Below are 17155 nucleotides of genomic sequence, written 5' to 3' on the forward strand. Positions count from 1 at the left end.
AAGTAAAAGATCAGGGGATGATCTAACATTAAAGGCCTTACCCTTGGCAGTGACAAGAAGGTTCAAATAACTACTGTACATAAATCCAAGAATCAAGGCTACCAGAACAAAGAGAGGCTGAAATGCTCAGGATGTGTCCAAGACCTCAGAGAGGTTAGACAATAATAAACTAACCATATTGATGGCTGAAATAGATGACCATGTTCCACGACTGGTAACATCAGCTATGTCTATGTGTGTCAACAGAGCAGGCACAGCCCCACGATTGGTTATACTCTCTAATTGTTAGTGTTTTTCAAATAGAGGAAAAAAAAATGGCAGTACAGAAAAATAATAATAAAAAAAACTACACACGCACACACCACCACCACCTGTCTGTATGAGGTCAAACTGTCAAACTGCTTTGCAAACAAAGGGAGTTAGACACAAGCCATGCTCTGCTCTGTGCCCATGGGGCAGAGAACAGGCCTTTCTCTAAAGCCTACCTTTAATTACTAGCCTAAACACAGCCTAAAGAGACACCTAGGTAGAGTCACGTCTGGTCTGGACTCAATCTGAAGTAATAGTAGACATCTGTGATAGAAGAAATGTTTAAACACAGATAGATAAAGGGTAAGATAATGACAGTGAAGAAGGAGCAGACAAGCTACTAAATGAAGAAGTGTGGGAGATTAGGGGGCAGGTGGCAACAGGATTGAATGTATTCAAACGGGAGTGCCGTGACAAGGAAGAGAAAATAGGACACTTAAATCCAAAACTGGAGATTTGATGCAAAGTCATGTACTAATTGTTTAGAGAGGATTGGTGAAATTAAAGTAACCAATCAAGTGAAAGCTGATAGAAAATGTTAGGCACTGCTTGGGTTGGGCAATGATGTCTATTAGAGAAGAGCTGAAGGGAGACAGAGCCAACAGGGTCGAGGGACCCAACAGACCTGGGAATCTGAATGACCCCAAAAGATGAGGTGTGTATGGGGAGAACTGAGGAGGAGGAAAGGGCATTTAAGCTTCTTTCCAGGAAGGAGGGATGCAAGAGCAATTGGAGAGTGAGAAAGGCAGGACACAGTGCCACGGGGGCTGTGTCAAAGGAGGATGTAAGCAGTGCGAGTAAATTGGCATATTCACAGGTAACATTTCATTCAGTTTCAGGAGTGAGCAGGGCTTGTTTTTCCACTCACTCAGAGTCAGTCAGAGCCCGGAAAGATTCCTTAGGTCTCTGTGCTGTCAGATGGGCTGGCATTAGGCCAGCATGCTTCAGGTGCTCCCCTAAGAGGCTGTGTTGTCTTAGATTTCTCAGCTTCTCCACTTTGCATTTGAAACCCAGCACTTTCAGTTGCTTTGATTCCCATTTACCCATAGCCACCACAATGTAGCTATCAGTCCTGCCATCCCTCGTTTGTCACTTCACAAGTTGACAGATCCACTGCTAAAACAGCAAGGATAATCCATACCCTAAGTGCAAAGTCTTAACAGGCGTTTTAAAATTAACTTGAAACTTTTTCCTCTGGTTTAAGCAAAGTCACCAAGAGCAAACTTCAGGTAGCCTTTCTTACACTTCCAGAGTAGTCAAATGATGCCACAGCTCCAAAGTTGGTTTACAAAGTGTCTGCACTGTAAATTGGAACAGAGAACAAAACCTGACATCATATATAAAATTATTCCCTCGACATGTCTCAGACCCTTCCAGACTTTGCTAAGCTTCATGACTTGGTAATAGCAAGGTGTAGACAGGACACAGGAACAAAGCATTTAAAGGACAGAAACACCAAGTCTCTGTTGCACCAAGAAAAGATTGCTGTCAAAGCAGGGCTTTAGCTGCCCTGGCCACCTGCCCTCCCTCTAAGTCTTTGAATTCGTTCAGTAAATCTCTGAACACAGCAATGACTAAAGAGCAGGGCTCACTGTACATCAGTTGCATTTCCAGCAGTGTTCAGGGATATTTACAAGTCCTTGCCACGGCCTTACTGCTGAACTCCTCTGCTGAACACAGAGTTTCCCACATAACTAACAGAAGCAAAGTCTCTGTGTCACCCCAGTGGACAGAGCAGAGCAGGGGCTGTGACCTAGAGCATAAACGTACTGAAAACTAATCTCAGGAAAAGGTGGATCGTGGCCATGGCTGGTGGTGATGCCAGTAACCTCCAGCCCTGAGAGCCTCACACCTGAGCCGAAGGTCTCCTCCCGACCACAGGCGGCTCAGCACAGCGCTCACCATCACGCTGTCTGCACCACGCCTCACCTTACAAGGATGCCTTTAACCTCACCTCTTTGTAAATTTATGGTGAGAAACCGATTCTAATCGTTCCTACAGTGCAGGTTCAGCCCAGGCACAAGATGTTTGGTACTGTCTTGGGGGGTAGGGAGGGTAAGACTGCTGCAAGTAGCAAGCCGCTAAATAAAATATCCTGAAAGCGGTCAAAACAAGACCGAGGCGTTTCACCAGAGCCCTCTCCCTCTTCTAAATTCTCCAGGCTCGCATCTGAGGCAGACGGACTGACAGACACACGGACAGACACAACCCTCGGGGCACTTAAGCCGCCCGGGTGCTGGGGCCGGGTCCCGCTCCCCGCTGGGCGAGCCCTGCGGACCCCCGGCACGGCTCCGCGGGCACCGCTTGGGGAAAGCCCCGGGGCCGTGAGGGCGGGCGGGGAGGCGGGCCGGGGAGGAGTGAGGCGGGGCGGGCAGGGCTGCCAGGAGCCGCAGCGGCACCGGCAGCAGCGCCGGGGCCGCGCTCCCGCTGCCCCGCCGCCGGAGCAGAGCGGAGCGGAACGGAGCGGAGGTGCCGCCGCTACCGGAGTCCCGTCACGGCCATGGCCGGCCGCCCCCCGCCCAGGTAGGGCCCGCACCGCGCCCCTCCCCGGGGGAGGAACGGCCCCGCCGGGCGCCCCCTTACCCCGACACGGGGGGCGGCAGCGGGCCCCCCTCCGTACCGGGGCTCCCCGCCGTACCGCGGGGCTCGCAGGGAGAGCGGCGCCCGGCCCGGGGTTGCCGGGGGGGCCCGCTGCCGCACCGAGGGAACCCGAGGGTGTTTGCGAGGGGAGCGGCGATGTAGTCCTTGGGTTTTCCTCTAACTGCTGTTTTTTTCCCCTGCTCTAGCGTCCTAAGAGAGCCGGTGAGTTAATCTTAACGAAGCGCCGTTAGGGTGTCGCGCTTAAGCCGGTTCCGTGTGCGGACAGCAGCCGGCGGGCCGGGTCTCGGGCAGGGGCCGGGCAGCCGGCACCGCGCTCCTGACATCGAGCCGCCGCTTACGGGGAGCAGATTAGAGCAAAACTTCCCGCAAGAGGGAAATTGAAGCACAGACAGGAGCAGCCTGCTGGAGATGCGAGATACAGTTAAGCGTAATCTTCAGCTATCACAAGGAAATCGCATTTTGATGACAGCGGGCAGGCAGGAGTATAGAAATTGTGCCCGTTAGGCGCATTACGGACTGGCAGAGATGCAGAGCGTGTGCTGCAGGTGATTACGATTGGTTTTGTTTGGGTCATGCAGCGTCCCAAAGAGAAAGCTGAAATATTAGAAATTTAGGCTGTGTTCACTCAAAAGGAAGGCAGTGAAACGATACAGAGCTACCTGAACAGTCAGCAGCGGTGGGAGGGGGACACGTATTTAATGAGCGATAATCACTTGCATGAAAAATTGCTTTTATTTGTTTAAAAGAAAAAGCTTCAAAACACCCTCTAGAAGAGAAATGACTGAATAGGCTTTCAAATCAATAATTATTTTCTGACAAAATCTTAGTAATGCTTTTGCACTTTGTTCTGAATTGCCTAACCTAGGAGGAATAACCCTCTCCCTTGGCATTTAAGGGTGAAGTTAAGAGGATTTAGCTTTTTTTTTTTTTTTTAATTAAAAAAATAATCACCATTAGTATTTCCTGTATAAAGCTTCCCTACACACACACCAAGGTGATTTTATAAACTAGTGTTTTATGGAAAGCTGCAGTCTGGGGGTAGAAAGGACTCAGAATTTAAGGACAAAGACTTCCAGCTTGTCTGATCTGACATCCTGTATTTCACTCACTAGAAGGAAAAAATGGGTAAAACGCAATCTTGAACCCAGTAGCCCAGTTCAGGATAAAACAGACATTCCACAGAGATAGACTTAAAGCTACCAAGCTGGCATGCTGTTTTCCTTGCTTATGGTCTTGCTTTCACTGTTAAATGCTTGCTTCCTCATAGGGATACAACTGTCTTCCAACTCCACACAATTGTTGCTAAGCTCTTCATCATCATAGAGAAAGTCTCTTGAAAAACCAGTCCAGCTCTAGAGCTCTGCTAGCTGGTCAGCTCTTCACCCTAGCTAGGCCTATATTACCTGGAAATACTGTCTATTTCTGTAGCAAGGCCAAGACTTAGCTCACTCCTGTAAGCAATGTACCTTTTTCTTCATACTGAAGGATGATTTCCTTTCTGCAGCCTAAGCAAGTCAGCCTTCCTTGCTCCTAGAACTGCAACTCCTCTTTTTCACCCCTTTTATCTCCTGTAGCTAGCATGTTGACAGCTGCTTGTTATTTTTTAATCAAGGTAACCCTCTCTTTGCTGAGCTACATAAACTTCGTATTTTCTGTCTGCAAATAAGGGTCAGAGGATCCCAGAAAAGCTGATAATTAGAAATGCCTAGTCCTGTAGTCACCAGCAAACTTTGGGGAAAAAAAGCACATTGGGACAAATAGCTATTCTTCATACACCTTCAGCTCATCATATCCACCCACCAGCCCCTAGAATATTTGGGGGATTTTAACTGGAAGCTACTTACAGCAGCTGCCCAGAAGCACAAACAACGTTAGCATTTGGGAGTTAGCTTTATAGACCTTACCAAAGAAGGAAGTCTTACTGCCAAAATGTTAAAGAACACACAGATTTTTGCATCTTCCCTGCAAAATCACTTTAGACATGGGCATGTTTCTGTGGCTGATCTTAGTCACATACACCCAGCTTGCTAAACCAGGGCCAAAGCTCTGCCTTCCTTGCTGACTCTACCATCACACGCTGTGATCACTACGTAAATTTGGGCTGCATGTTAATTTCTGCTCAGTACCTTCCCTTGCTTTCGCTTCCATAGCTGAACGTAAAAACAACAGGCTGTATCTGGATGCCTTCAGCAACCATGGAGCACAGCAGAGCAGAGCCTTTGGGCATCCACTGATAAATTAATTCTCCAGCAGTAGCTCTGGGAGTGAATGCTTACCCTGGGGATCACATGAGCAGTTGCAGAGAACTGCACAGAACTGGTAGCTGTCACTTCTTCTTCAAGCAGCTAAAAGACATTTTTGGTAGACGTCGCAGTTAGGAACCTGCAACTGTGGTCCATAATGATTTTTAATTTATGGTGAATGAACAAAACTGCATTAAGTCCTTAAACCTACCAGCTTGCACTTTGCTTTTTCAGGAGAAAGGCAGGAAGAAAAACATGTGCATTATTTACATAGAAGCCAGGAACTGCTCTGCTTCTATCCCCTGTATAAGCTATTGACTACCTGGAATGCTGTTGCACAGTTACCGTTTTTGGTAAAATTGCAGCTTTTCTGCTTAAGCTTATGAAACAAAACCTATAGACATACACAATTTATTGGCCAAGCCTGTTTATCTGAAAGTCATCTTAGCTGACATAGAAATAAGAGTCTTCAGACACTCGTCTTTTGGACTGGCACATGTTTTCAACTCACTTTTTGTGTGAAAACTGGAAAGAAAAGGAGGAATAATGTGTTCTTCAAATGAGAATTAGAAGCATCACTGAGGCTTAGAAGCAACATTAGACTGAATTCAAAAGAATTAAAATGCATTCCCATGAAACACAGATGAGAAATACCAGCTTTTATATTTTAAACAGTGAAAAGAGAAGCCCAAAGAATGTTTGCTATCTTTTATAAACTCACTCTTCATGTACTACAAAAAGTTTTGTATCACCTGTATGAAATAAAATATCTTTGCTACATCCCAGTAATACTTGGTATTGCAGAAGACTTAAGCTCACAGAGCATAGATAAAAGCTAAGAAAAGCCTTTCTGATTTTATAGGTCCCTGTTGGAAACCAAGCACTTTTCATATTTGATCAATATGCTAGGCCTGATCAAAGATGCAGAGAGGTAAGTTAAGATATTCAAAGCTAAGAACAGATGCAAAAGCTGTGTTTTTATGAGACGTTTCTTACAGACAGTAGGCATGTTGCCCTTGATCATTTCAGTCGGTAACTTAGACAGTAGCCAGACTGTCTAAGTGTCCTATGTCCCAGACTTCAGCTGGCAGCTGCTCCTGCAGTCCCGCAAAGCCGCCCAGATTTTGTATAGGAGAGAGAACAGATCTGGTGGCTTTGTGCTAAAATGGGAAAAGATGCTTTTAGGAATGAGTGAAATAAAACTTTGATCCTGTAAGGAGACAAAATTGCAGGCAATGACCCAAATTATGAAGTACTACAATCAAGGAACTAAGCTAGATCTAACAGTTTCTTTGAAGGAATCGGTAACGAATTGAAAGCAACAAAAACAGAACACCAGGAAGCAGTACTCTGAATTAATTTGGAGCCATTGTCAGTGATGAGTGGAATGATGGTTCCACTCATGGTTCATCATGTATGACCCATGTATGAAGTAGGCAAAGACTGAGCTACTCGAGGTGACGGGTAGTATTCGGTGAGACTGCCTAGGGTGCAGATCCATTCTCTGTATTTGTCCACCTTTGCGAACAAAAAGAGAAACAAATATATTACAAATCTTACTGAAATGAAAGAGAACAACTGAAGAAATCTCCTGAACTGTGTATTGCCAGAACTTTAATTATCAGGATAACTGCATGCGTTAGAGCAGTAGATGGTGTCACAAGTTTAATACTCTATGGATATGCTTTTCATTTGCAAATTAGCATGTGAATTAACCAAATGTTTTCATTGGAGTGGCCAGAAAATATATCTAACATGACCATTTGTGAGATTCACCACCTTCTTAAAATGTCAGCTTGTATTGTCAATTTGATTGTCAGTGGTGGGAATTCTTGAAATGACACGCTCTGTTCTATTTTCAAGGGGAAATACTTTGAACAGTTCATTAACCTGGCTAACCTGTGTTGTCAAACAGGCAATAATTCTCAGAGGGATATTTTTCTTCGGTGAGGTCAAGGGAGAAAAATTCCTCTAAAAGCAGAAGCAACTTAGTATTAATGTTTGTAAGTCTGTGGATGAGAAATCTGCTGCCTCCAGCAGTGGGGTTGCGGGTGACAGGAGGAGGGAGACTTGCAGAAGCAGTAAAGAACTGAACAGCATAAATTCTGTGTTTTGTTTCACTAACCCAATATGCACTCTAGTGATAAAACCCTAGCGCTTAGCTTCCAGACTTGCATCTACACTTTCTGCTTTATTTTACCAATTTTACCTAATTTGAATTATTTAATCCAGGCTAGCCTAGCCTCCCGCATGAACTTCATACTTGCATCCATTACTCTCCTCTTTTAGTTTCCTTTCTGCTGCTATGCATCACCTCTCCCCTTCTTACTGCACTGCCTGTAATGGTATCAGTCATAGCATTTGCAGTGCTGCCTATGCTTACCAGTCTTTCTTCTGTATCACCCAGTCCTCTCCTCCTTCAAAACATCTCTCCCCCAGGATAGGCTTCAGAAAACTTCCATGGTAATTTGATTGGTGTCATACTTTGTTCCTTGTGCTGTGCATTTTATATATGTTTTAGGCTATGAGTTCTTTCCAATAATGATTGCAAGCACACTTATTAAGTTAGCAGGGTTTTGCCATTTCCTTCCTCAGCCTTAGGTTAATTACTTTATTATTTCTCATCAAATGTAATTTGTTAAGCTATAGTCTGAGCAGGAGTGAGGCAGAGTTAGGCTGATGGGAGCCTTCATCCACACATGGATAAGGAACCCCAGCACTAAAACCGCCTTCAAGTCACTCCCCGATGCAGCTGTCATTCATCAGCCACTTGGGGCTATGAACATCATAAACTGGAGCATGCACGGAAGCTGTATTTTAAGGCATGATTGGCACCTGCACAGCCAGAAGTCAGGACAGCAAGTCCCATGTTCAGACAGCAGAGTGCTCTGTGTGCCTGAGGTGCTGCACGGCCAGGGGCAGACTGCCAGGAGAGGCTGAGAGAGCTCAGCCAGGTGAGGATAGCGGTCCAGGATCGCATAATTCATATGGAGTATTGCTGTTTTTCTCTTAAAAACTAGTACAAATTTAGTATATGCTGATAAGTATTATGATTGCTAGCATTTATTTGGTGCTCAGTATAAATTTTAAACCTTCTTTTTTAGGATTTGCTTAGTCCTGTCAACCTTGGATTATTTTCATTAATCTCTTTAGTTTCCCTCATTAATTTTCTTCACTTCAACACTTGAGTGATTATTATTAAATATCTGGCTGCTGCCAATGTCCATGACACAAAGTAGATAGTCAGCATTTTTTATCAAAGCTGTTTTCTGCTGGCTGTGGCATCACAATTTATTGTATACCTAATAAATTCTGCTTGACTGCTACCTAAGAAAAATTCTGTTCTAGATCTCAATGAAGTTTAATCTACAGCTGAAATAAAAGACTTATAAAGAAATCTAACACAGAACCTGATGCAGTGCATGTTTCCCAGTTAGTGAAATGTGGTCATCGAGTCCTGTATAACCCTAGCAGGTCCATTTTAAGACCGGGTCCTACCCTCTACACTCTGTTTCTGAGCTAGCTCCATGCACTAGCTGTAACCAGCTTCCAAGAATTACAGGAGTCATTTCTTTTCTGGAAGAGTTTTGGTTTATTACATGAATTGCTGAAAAACTGGAATTAATTGAACTAAGGAGTTTTGTGTTACAGTTAAAACCTCTTAAAAAGAAAGATGCACAGAATTTAGGATGCCCAGACTTGGATAATGGTTTACTGCCTTCCCAAAAATACCCTGGGCACCCATGCAGTGGAATGTTATATAGAATTAGTGACTTTGTAGCATTAACTAATCAGTTAGATGATGTGTAGGCTGCTTTTTTTTTTTTTCCTCTCTCTGCACAGAGGCTAATTTTCTTACTGGAGTGGCAGCACAGGATGTATGGGATAGGTAAATTCAGGAAGCTTGAGTGCAACCGTTCAGCCAAATGCCAGAACAGTTGTAAAAGGAAATGCATTCAGCAGCCCTAAGGGGGCAGCAGTGCTGCCTTGTGTGCTGACCTTAAGTTACTTGAGTTCCTTCAGCAAGAAAAACTTAAGGGGTCCTCGAGTAGCCTCCAGGAGATTGCATACTTCTAAATATGCCTCAGAATTTTGTATACCAGCTACAGTGCATCTCTGCCAGCAGTGGAGCTGCTCATTACATGCAGTGGCTTTTAAAGGGATTAAAAAAAAATAAAAATGTATCTTAGTTTGCAGAACTGTATTTAAATTAGGTCCTTATCCTGTTCCCCCAAGATTCATTTATAGCTGTCTATGCTATTTCAGTCTGAAAAGGGAAGAGATCAAATCAGCAGGATAACAGTCCAACAACATGCTTATAGATCGCTATTCTATGTTGTCAAGGCAATTTCTTCCCTCTCAGACGAAGATGTGTATTACCATTGTAGATATCCAATAAAAATGAACAGTTCATTTATTTTTAAAAGGAAGAAAATTGCATGCTGTGATAGTGAAATGAAAAACCCATTGTCCTCCCACAAGTCTGGAATGAAACCCTCCCCTCAACTAGAAAAAAATACTTTTTTTCTGGAATATGTAAAAATATAGAAGTAATAGCATGGCTGTTGAGGGGTGTAGTTAAATGGTCATGTAATTTTGGCTTCATATTGTACCTGCCAATAAATTCAATCCTGTATACAATATATGCCATAAATCCACTGAAATCCAATGGCCACATGATTGGAATGTCTCAGTGGTTTGCATGATATAATTTAAATGTTAGTGTAGTTTCCTAATGCAAAGCCTTGATGCTGCTTAAAGTGCAGCCATATTTCTAAGGTTATGGAAATCAATACTGTACATTGTGCAATGGGCATCTGAGCATAACACGGATATGTCATGTACAGAGAAATGATTGAATAACTATTAAAAAAAAAAACAGAGATGGACCATAAACAAATAACACTAGTGTAAATAATAATCCAAGTCCATCTAAAAAAAAAAAAAAAAAAAAGAAAGAAATTAAAAAAAAAAAAAATATGATCTCTTGCTTTTTTTTTTTCTTTTTTTTTTTTTTCTTTTTTTTTAAGAGCAAGAGATCATAGGACCATGTTTATTTTGGAATGGATTTCTTTTGGGTGCACAGAACATGACCTGTATATTATACTGTATCTTTCTCTAGCTGAACTCGCTACAGTGATCTCCCACTAGTAAAACAACAGTAATTTTGCAAAACCTGGATTTATGTGTGTACCGTTTTCTTTGTTCCTTTGAATTAGAGGATTAAGACTTTGCAGTGGTGAGCAGAGTAAAATCTAAATGCTCCCAAAGACCCAAGTCAAGAATCCATCTCTGCGCCCAGTGAAGGTCAGAGGAAGAGCACGGCTGCTGCTGGGCTCTGCTCAAGTAGTTTCATTCCTCTGCCCCAGAAACAATGAACACCTTCGGTTTACTTTGTACTGTTTGTTGTGGTCAGTTGACACTTTAGGGTTCATTACAGAATACAAAATTGTCACAATACCATGTTATTTTTATTTTTTAAAAAAGCCTGGACAAGCTAACAGTTGTGATATAGGAATTGGGTTTAGTTCATCATGTATGACCCAACTAATTGGTCAGTTTCACTGAATTTACTGTAGGATCATTCCTAGACTATGGTGTAAGTGAATGTGTCTGCATCCGAACTAAAATTGTTCTAACAGAAACACTTATCCTCCTGTCTTCAAGGACCAAACATAAAAAAAGAGCAAGTGGCATCAAAGAGCAATTTCTTCTTTCTCACATTCTCTGCAACCAAATCTTCTCTTGGTTTCTGAGTTGATAACTGAAAAGCCCTGTCTACACGTAGTCTGGTTTATATTCTTGTGTTAGGTGTAAATACAAGAATACTCAATTAGCAAATACACACTTAATCATACTGCACATAATGGCAAGGTTATCTGTGAGCTTATCCTGAGCTCGGTCAACAGTGTGTAGTCCTGCTAGATCCTGGGCATCCCAGGAAAAAGTCAGCAAGTATTTCAGGCCCAGTTATCACAATTTCATAGTTATTCTGAAGTTGATTGCAGAGCAGTGGCTGAAGAAGCTCTGGAGTTGCCACCAAGGAAAAAAAAATTGATTAATTAAAATAAATAGCTCAGTGATCTGTTTCATCTCTAGACTCTCAGAGATAAGTTCCTTATACGGTTAGAAAGGCAGAAGATTTTAGGGGACAGAAAGGAGGAGGATTGATCTTGCCAAAAAAAAGAAAAAAAAAATGTTTGGACTGAAATCTCATGCTTTCCTTATGCTGCTTAAGCTGCAAAAAAATCAAGAATGTTGCCTTTATACGTGCCATTTAATCCTGTTAAACATACTATAGTCCAGGGAAAAAAAAAGGAAAAAAAAAAAGAAAAAAAAAAGAAAAAAGAAAGAAAAAAAAAGGCAAGGTAGACGAAAAACAATGTTTGTAATATCTTGATAGAATTATATACAAGCATGTTTTATATTAGTAAACACCAAGATAACCAGGAAGGCAGCTTCATTTTTGTCACTTCTCTGATAATGTTATTGTGTTGTTAAAAAACAAACAAACAAACAGACAAACAAAAAAAAAACCTCACACTTTTCAAACAGTGGTATTGAGCTCTTCTTGTCTCTATGTTAACACAAATTGCTGTTTATTGACATATTAACTTAGCATCAAAATTGATAAGATTTGTGTTTCATTAGGATATTAATAGGAAATCAGAGCAGAATTGTTCAGGAATGTTTCAGACATGTAAATTATGTAAAAATAAGTGTTTTGGATGAACAATGACAGAATGTATTCTTTGGCATTAAAATAACTTCAGAATGTACCCTGACATTTTAACTAGATAGTTTATGAATATAACTGCAGGTGGTCATAGAAACAATACTGGGTTGAAGAGAATAGGATATTTCTGAGATTAATTTAGATGAAGACACTTATTTTTAGACTACTGTATTATATTTCTGGAGTAGTTAGTTAAGGTAAAATCATTGGTTTGTGAACACTACTATGATCCTAAACAATGTTATGAAAGATTCAGCTCAAATCTGCACAGTTTGACTTTATTTCAAATAAAAAGGACTGGAAACAAGAATGTTTTCAGTAGAAAATTTCCAAGCTTCTCCTTTAAATATTGGGAGACAAATCAGCCCCTTCCTACTGTCATATTTCCAAAGCCAGATTTATTATTCCTGAGTAGAAGTGAGTAGGTACAAAGAATTTCCAAAAGTCTTCCTACCATTAGAAACACCCCATTCAGAACATGAAGCGGTGTTCCCCTTCCTATCACACACATAATACTGAGTACCTACCACATTGCACTCATGCTTTTACAGTCTATTTGTTTTGCAATCAATCTAAAAAGGAAAACACTGAAACATCTAGCAAGTTTTGATTAGCTACCTGCATTTTCTATTCAAATAAAATCATGACATACTCATTAGCTTTTAAGTTACAAACATTGTTGTCACCTCTCTCTTCCTTTCAAAAATATTTAGTATCTGTCTTGAATTTAATTAATGAAAAGCTTTTATAGAGTACAACTAAGATCTTTAAAAGGTAACTTTCAAGAGAGGTGTCAGGTAGTGAAATACTTGATAGCACATTTTGCACTCTGACACCCGTTTTGCCAATATTTGATTTGTGCTGCTCTAATGCTTCTAATCAGAAACACACTGCATGGCTCTATGGCAAAAGCTAGTTTAGAATCTTGACAGTGAATTTCAGCTATATGATATAAACAAGATGCCAAAAATATTTAACAAGCTAGTTAAGCAAAGATTAACATCCTGCACATGAAATCACCAGGTTCTTCCTGTCTTATGCTCCTCTGGTTCTCCTGAAATGCCCACCTGACAGTGTGTGCATAACAAGATGAGCAGACAGAGAAATCAAATTGTTTATTAAATGCAAGAAACATTTAAACCAGGCTTCTAAAAATTACCCAGTGTTTTTTGGCTTGAAAGCCTAATTTGCAGCATCTTGGACTTCATCTTGAAAAATGCTAAGAATTTCCAATTCTAGTTGAAATCTGCGGGAGCTGCACACACATTTGCTGTGTGTTTAATTTGGACTAAGTTTCACCAGATTCCAGCTGTGTCACCATGTTTTTTCCATTATTTTAAAAGAAGTAAGGTCAGATAACATCACACCCTCGGAATATTACACTGTGCTACACTAACAACGTAATCTGTATTCATTTCTCAAAGAATAGGCATTGCCTTCAAAAGTGCAGTAGTAAGGTAAGTTGCTTAATAAATACACAGTTGTTAATATTCTTGAGAGGAAACCCAAGTGTTTTCTCTTTGTCCTTTCTATAGCACAAGAACATGTGCTCTTGTACAGTGTACCTACAAATACTAAGTAAATAAGGAATTTTTGTTGGGAATATTTCTGATTTTATATTGCTGCTCACTGGCTTAGTAGTAGCAAACCTATTACTTTGCTGTAGAGGAAATGAAACTGACTTATTCTGTTCTTTTTGTAGTATCTGGATATAGCGGGTTCAGTCTGTCTCTCTCTAAAATCATCTTCTTGGTCAGTGCTGCCCACTTAAGTTAGGTACACATAAACAATTCAGTTTTTAGAATCCTTCCTTTAACAAGATTTATCTTTCCTGCAGTCAAACTCTCAGCTGTGCATTAAATTTCCCACTTAGCTGGCATGCCAGTGCTCTGTATGATCTCCTCACTTGTAGGGTAGTAAAGGAGTCTCAGCTGATCTGTCAGTCCATGTGAATTTAAGCCTCAGTTCCTTAGTCTTTCCCTACATCAGTCAGCCTTTTTCCTCATCAGACTTTGTCTGGTCCTTACTTGTTGATCCAGGACTTCTTTTTATATCTTCTTGCTATTTTTCCTTAAAGGATTCAGTCACTAAATAAAGGAAGGGAGGAATATTTCGCAGTAGATCACACGAAATTTTGTTAATTCACTTTTACAGTTATTCTTCCATTAAACTTGTCTCTTCTTTTGTAATATTTTTAAAATGTGTTTTGAAAGGAGTCCGAGCATTGCTAATGCTTGCAAAGGCTTCTAGATTTTTATTTTTTGAATTGAAACAGAATAAAGGGCACTCAGGGCTCTGGAAACAGAGTAAAAAAAAAGTAAAGGCATCGTATAATTATGGGTTGTATAACCCATACAATATTATGTGTTGTCTTTGTTCTTGTTTTTCGTTACTACACAGCAAAAGACCTGGCATTTTTGCAGCTATATCACCGATAAAAAATTAAATGTAAATCAAGATTACCCAATAAGCATGGTGAAATGAGCAATCTCAATATAAAGGCTTAAACTTCTGCTCTTTTTAGTGAGCTAGTTTTACTAGCAACCTGATCCTGTACCTGTTAGACTGCATAGACACTCAGGTCTGATAACGAGGGGAACTATTCAGTATTTTCCATTCCCAGTGAAGTCAGTAGCAGCCAAGGGAGACTGAAACAAGTCTATGAATACCTTAGAAGATCAGCCCCTGGTATTGCCACTGATTACATTCTGCACATGGGTTCCAAATCCATAACAAAATCAGAAAGACATTTGTTTGAGGTATTTATAGAGCATCTGTTTGACTAACCATCTGTGCTCTGATTGAAGTATACACATGGTCCAGACTGAATCAAAACCAATTTTGTGGATTAAAATAGTAACTTTGACAGTGTTACATCTAAGGATTTTACTGCTAGTGACTTTATTGACCTGTTTACATAAAAAGGTAAATTTTAAAACTGCAAAATATGAAAGGTAGCATGAGAAGCAATGTGACTAGTATGTCCACTTCAAAAAGGCTTTGGACTTTGAAGTTAAGGGATTCTGCTTGAACACAGCATGCCTTCCAAAAACCTGTTTGCTTAGGGTCTGGATTAGGCTAGCTGCCTTCCTCAATTTCTGAGTAGCTTTTTGGTTTATTTCTGAGTACAAAGTGAAGAATATGCTGAAGAATTGTGCCGTGCTTTCACTTGTCTCATATTTCTATTTCAAAATAAGATTCATACAGTTTTCGGTGGCAGTAACATTCAGTACAGATATTACCAGAACATAAGAAACGTGGCCGACTGTAGCTTGGAGTTAATTGCACTGAGAAACCTCACTTTGTAAAATTTGGTTCACTTACTTCATCAAGATTATCTTTTCCATGGATCAGTATGTTTTGTATGTTCCAAATGCTGAGATGAGGGATCATAATGAAAAGATGAAAAGTACTAGGCTATAATAGGATTAGTTCAAAAAAAATTGTAGTGGTCGCTTATTATTTATTGAACTTGTTCCTTCGGACCAATTACTAAACAGCAAGGTTTTTTGAAGCAGGTTATGATTGTTCAAGATGGTAGGAAATTGAAGTTTCTGATATTGTTTCACAAGATTAATTTTCTTTAGTGATAACCTGGGGAATTCTATAAATTACCTCTTCGTAGTTGATGTAGCACCATCTGCCACATCTGCAAAGAAGGTAATTATTTTTAGGAGCAGCTGTGGTTTTTTGATTAAGTCTTGAGTCATCAAGGTCAGTATTTCTGAATTATTCAATGTAGGAAAATAGAAGCAATTGCTTTGCATTTTGTTCAATAGCAAAGGATGGGTTTCTATTACAGTTAATGCCATAAACCTCATAGCTCTTTGCTGCAGTCCTCCCATTTCCAAGAATCTGTTTGCATTCTTAGTGAGACAATTTAGCTTTGTAGGAAAGAAGTATCAATCATAATTCATGTATCAGTAAAACAGCATCTGGTGGCATATAAATGACTCTGGTAACTCTTCTATTAATGGATGTATTAAACTGAAAATAGCATGCTTCTTAGCATCGGGCCACTGGTTCGGGTTCCCAGCTTCAGTTTCAAAAGGTGAATTGTAAATTTGGATCTCTGACACCAAAGGAAAAGTCATTCTCTCACAAGATCCAGAACATTTTTGGTAGATATTACAGAAGATGTGCACCCTCTACTGAGCACTGTACTGACTGAAGCCCTGCAATAAGCCTTCCTCCTACAAAGATTCCCCATTAAGCCTTCCATGATAGCTCTAAATCCAATGAGCAAGTCCAAGTCAGATCAGCATTCTCCATCAGGTGCTAAACAAGGGGAGCCTAGGAAAGGTGAGAATTAGGACCTGAAGCCTTCAACAGCTTGCTTTATCTTGCAGTGAAAAGGCGTTGATCTGTGCCTGATGACTTGAAGGACTAGTGCTTTGTGTAGACTCCTGATGTGCTTCAGTAATGAGCATAGGACATGAATGCAGACTTACCATTTGATGATGACACAACCACATCTCTGCAGCAGTTTCTTTCAGCTTTCTGCTGTTGAGAAACTGATGAGAGCAGGCAACTTCTCAGAAAGACAGAATAGTTTTTCACTAGGGAGTTGATGAAAAGTTGGCCTATCTGACTGGCTTTGCTACAGAGCAAAAGGTGGCACAGCAGAATGGCCTGAGGAGGCTCTCAAGAAATCACATAACATGTTGAAAATTGAAGCTTAGAGAGGAGTCTATTAAGAGAGGAAACTGATCTAATGGAAAGAAGAGGTAATTGTAAAAGAGGTGTTGAAAAGACAAACCTGTGTTCTGTGTTGAATGAAAGACCCATGAAAGTAGCTAGACAGAACCTGATACTGTGCATCTGCTTGTGTTGTGAAAGATTTCATTTTGTGATATTGGATGGCCAACCTGAAGAAACTCAGCTGGGTGCTCGTTTTCCCATCAATTAGTATGTGCTGCTGTGTATCTGCTTTGCATGATACCTATGGTGTTCACGTAACTGACTAGCAGTGGTGGCAAAGATGTGGGTGTATGTGTTTCTCTGTACTTCGTTTAGAAAGTGTACATCCATAAACTCACTGAAAAACAGCTGAGGAGTCTAAGACTGTTCCCAAATGTAACTCTTATAATTTTGCATTTATGCATGAAATTTTTTCCCCTTTTCAGTGTTTGTGAACCCTAACAGGGTGAACTGCTTTGCAAAGAGTGAAAAGCTAGAGTTTGTTCTACTAGCACAGCTCCAGACCTGAACTGCAATGCAGCACAAGGATAAGGGTTTAGCTCTACAGCCACAGCACAGGAAACAT

The 17155-nt window shown here is 40.8% G+C and overlaps 1 protein-coding gene and 1 long non-coding RNA gene across 8 annotated transcripts in view; one reads left to right on the plus strand and one right to left on the minus strand.

Moving 5' to 3' along the window:
- The window catches only part of LOC311441466, a 293932-nt gene that overhangs the window by 217047 nt on the left and 59730 nt on the right, over nt 1–17155 (minus strand). The window lies entirely within an intron of this gene.
- SPHKAP (SPHK1 interactor, AKAP domain containing) overlaps nt 2703–17155 on the plus strand; it is a 70357-nt gene continuing 55904 nt past the window's right edge. For 3 of the 6 annotated variants that reach the window (XM_084529628.1, XM_084529630.1, XM_084529632.1), the window contains exons 1-2: nt 2703–2832; nt 6016–6084. In XM_084529628.1, the coding sequence (XP_084385754.1) occupies nt 2810–2832; nt 6016–6084 (92 nt within the window). In that variant the 5' untranslated portion in view covers nt 2703–2809. The remainder of the gene's footprint in view (nt 2833–6015; nt 6085–17155) is intronic. The other 3 variants (XM_084529629.1, XM_084529631.1, XM_084529633.1) reach the window with 2 other exon arrangements.

This window comes from Aythya ferina, assembly GCF_964211825.1.
Source record: "Aythya ferina genome assembly, chromosome: 9".
NCBI lineage: Eukaryota > Metazoa > Chordata > Aves > Anseriformes > Anatidae > Aythya > Aythya ferina.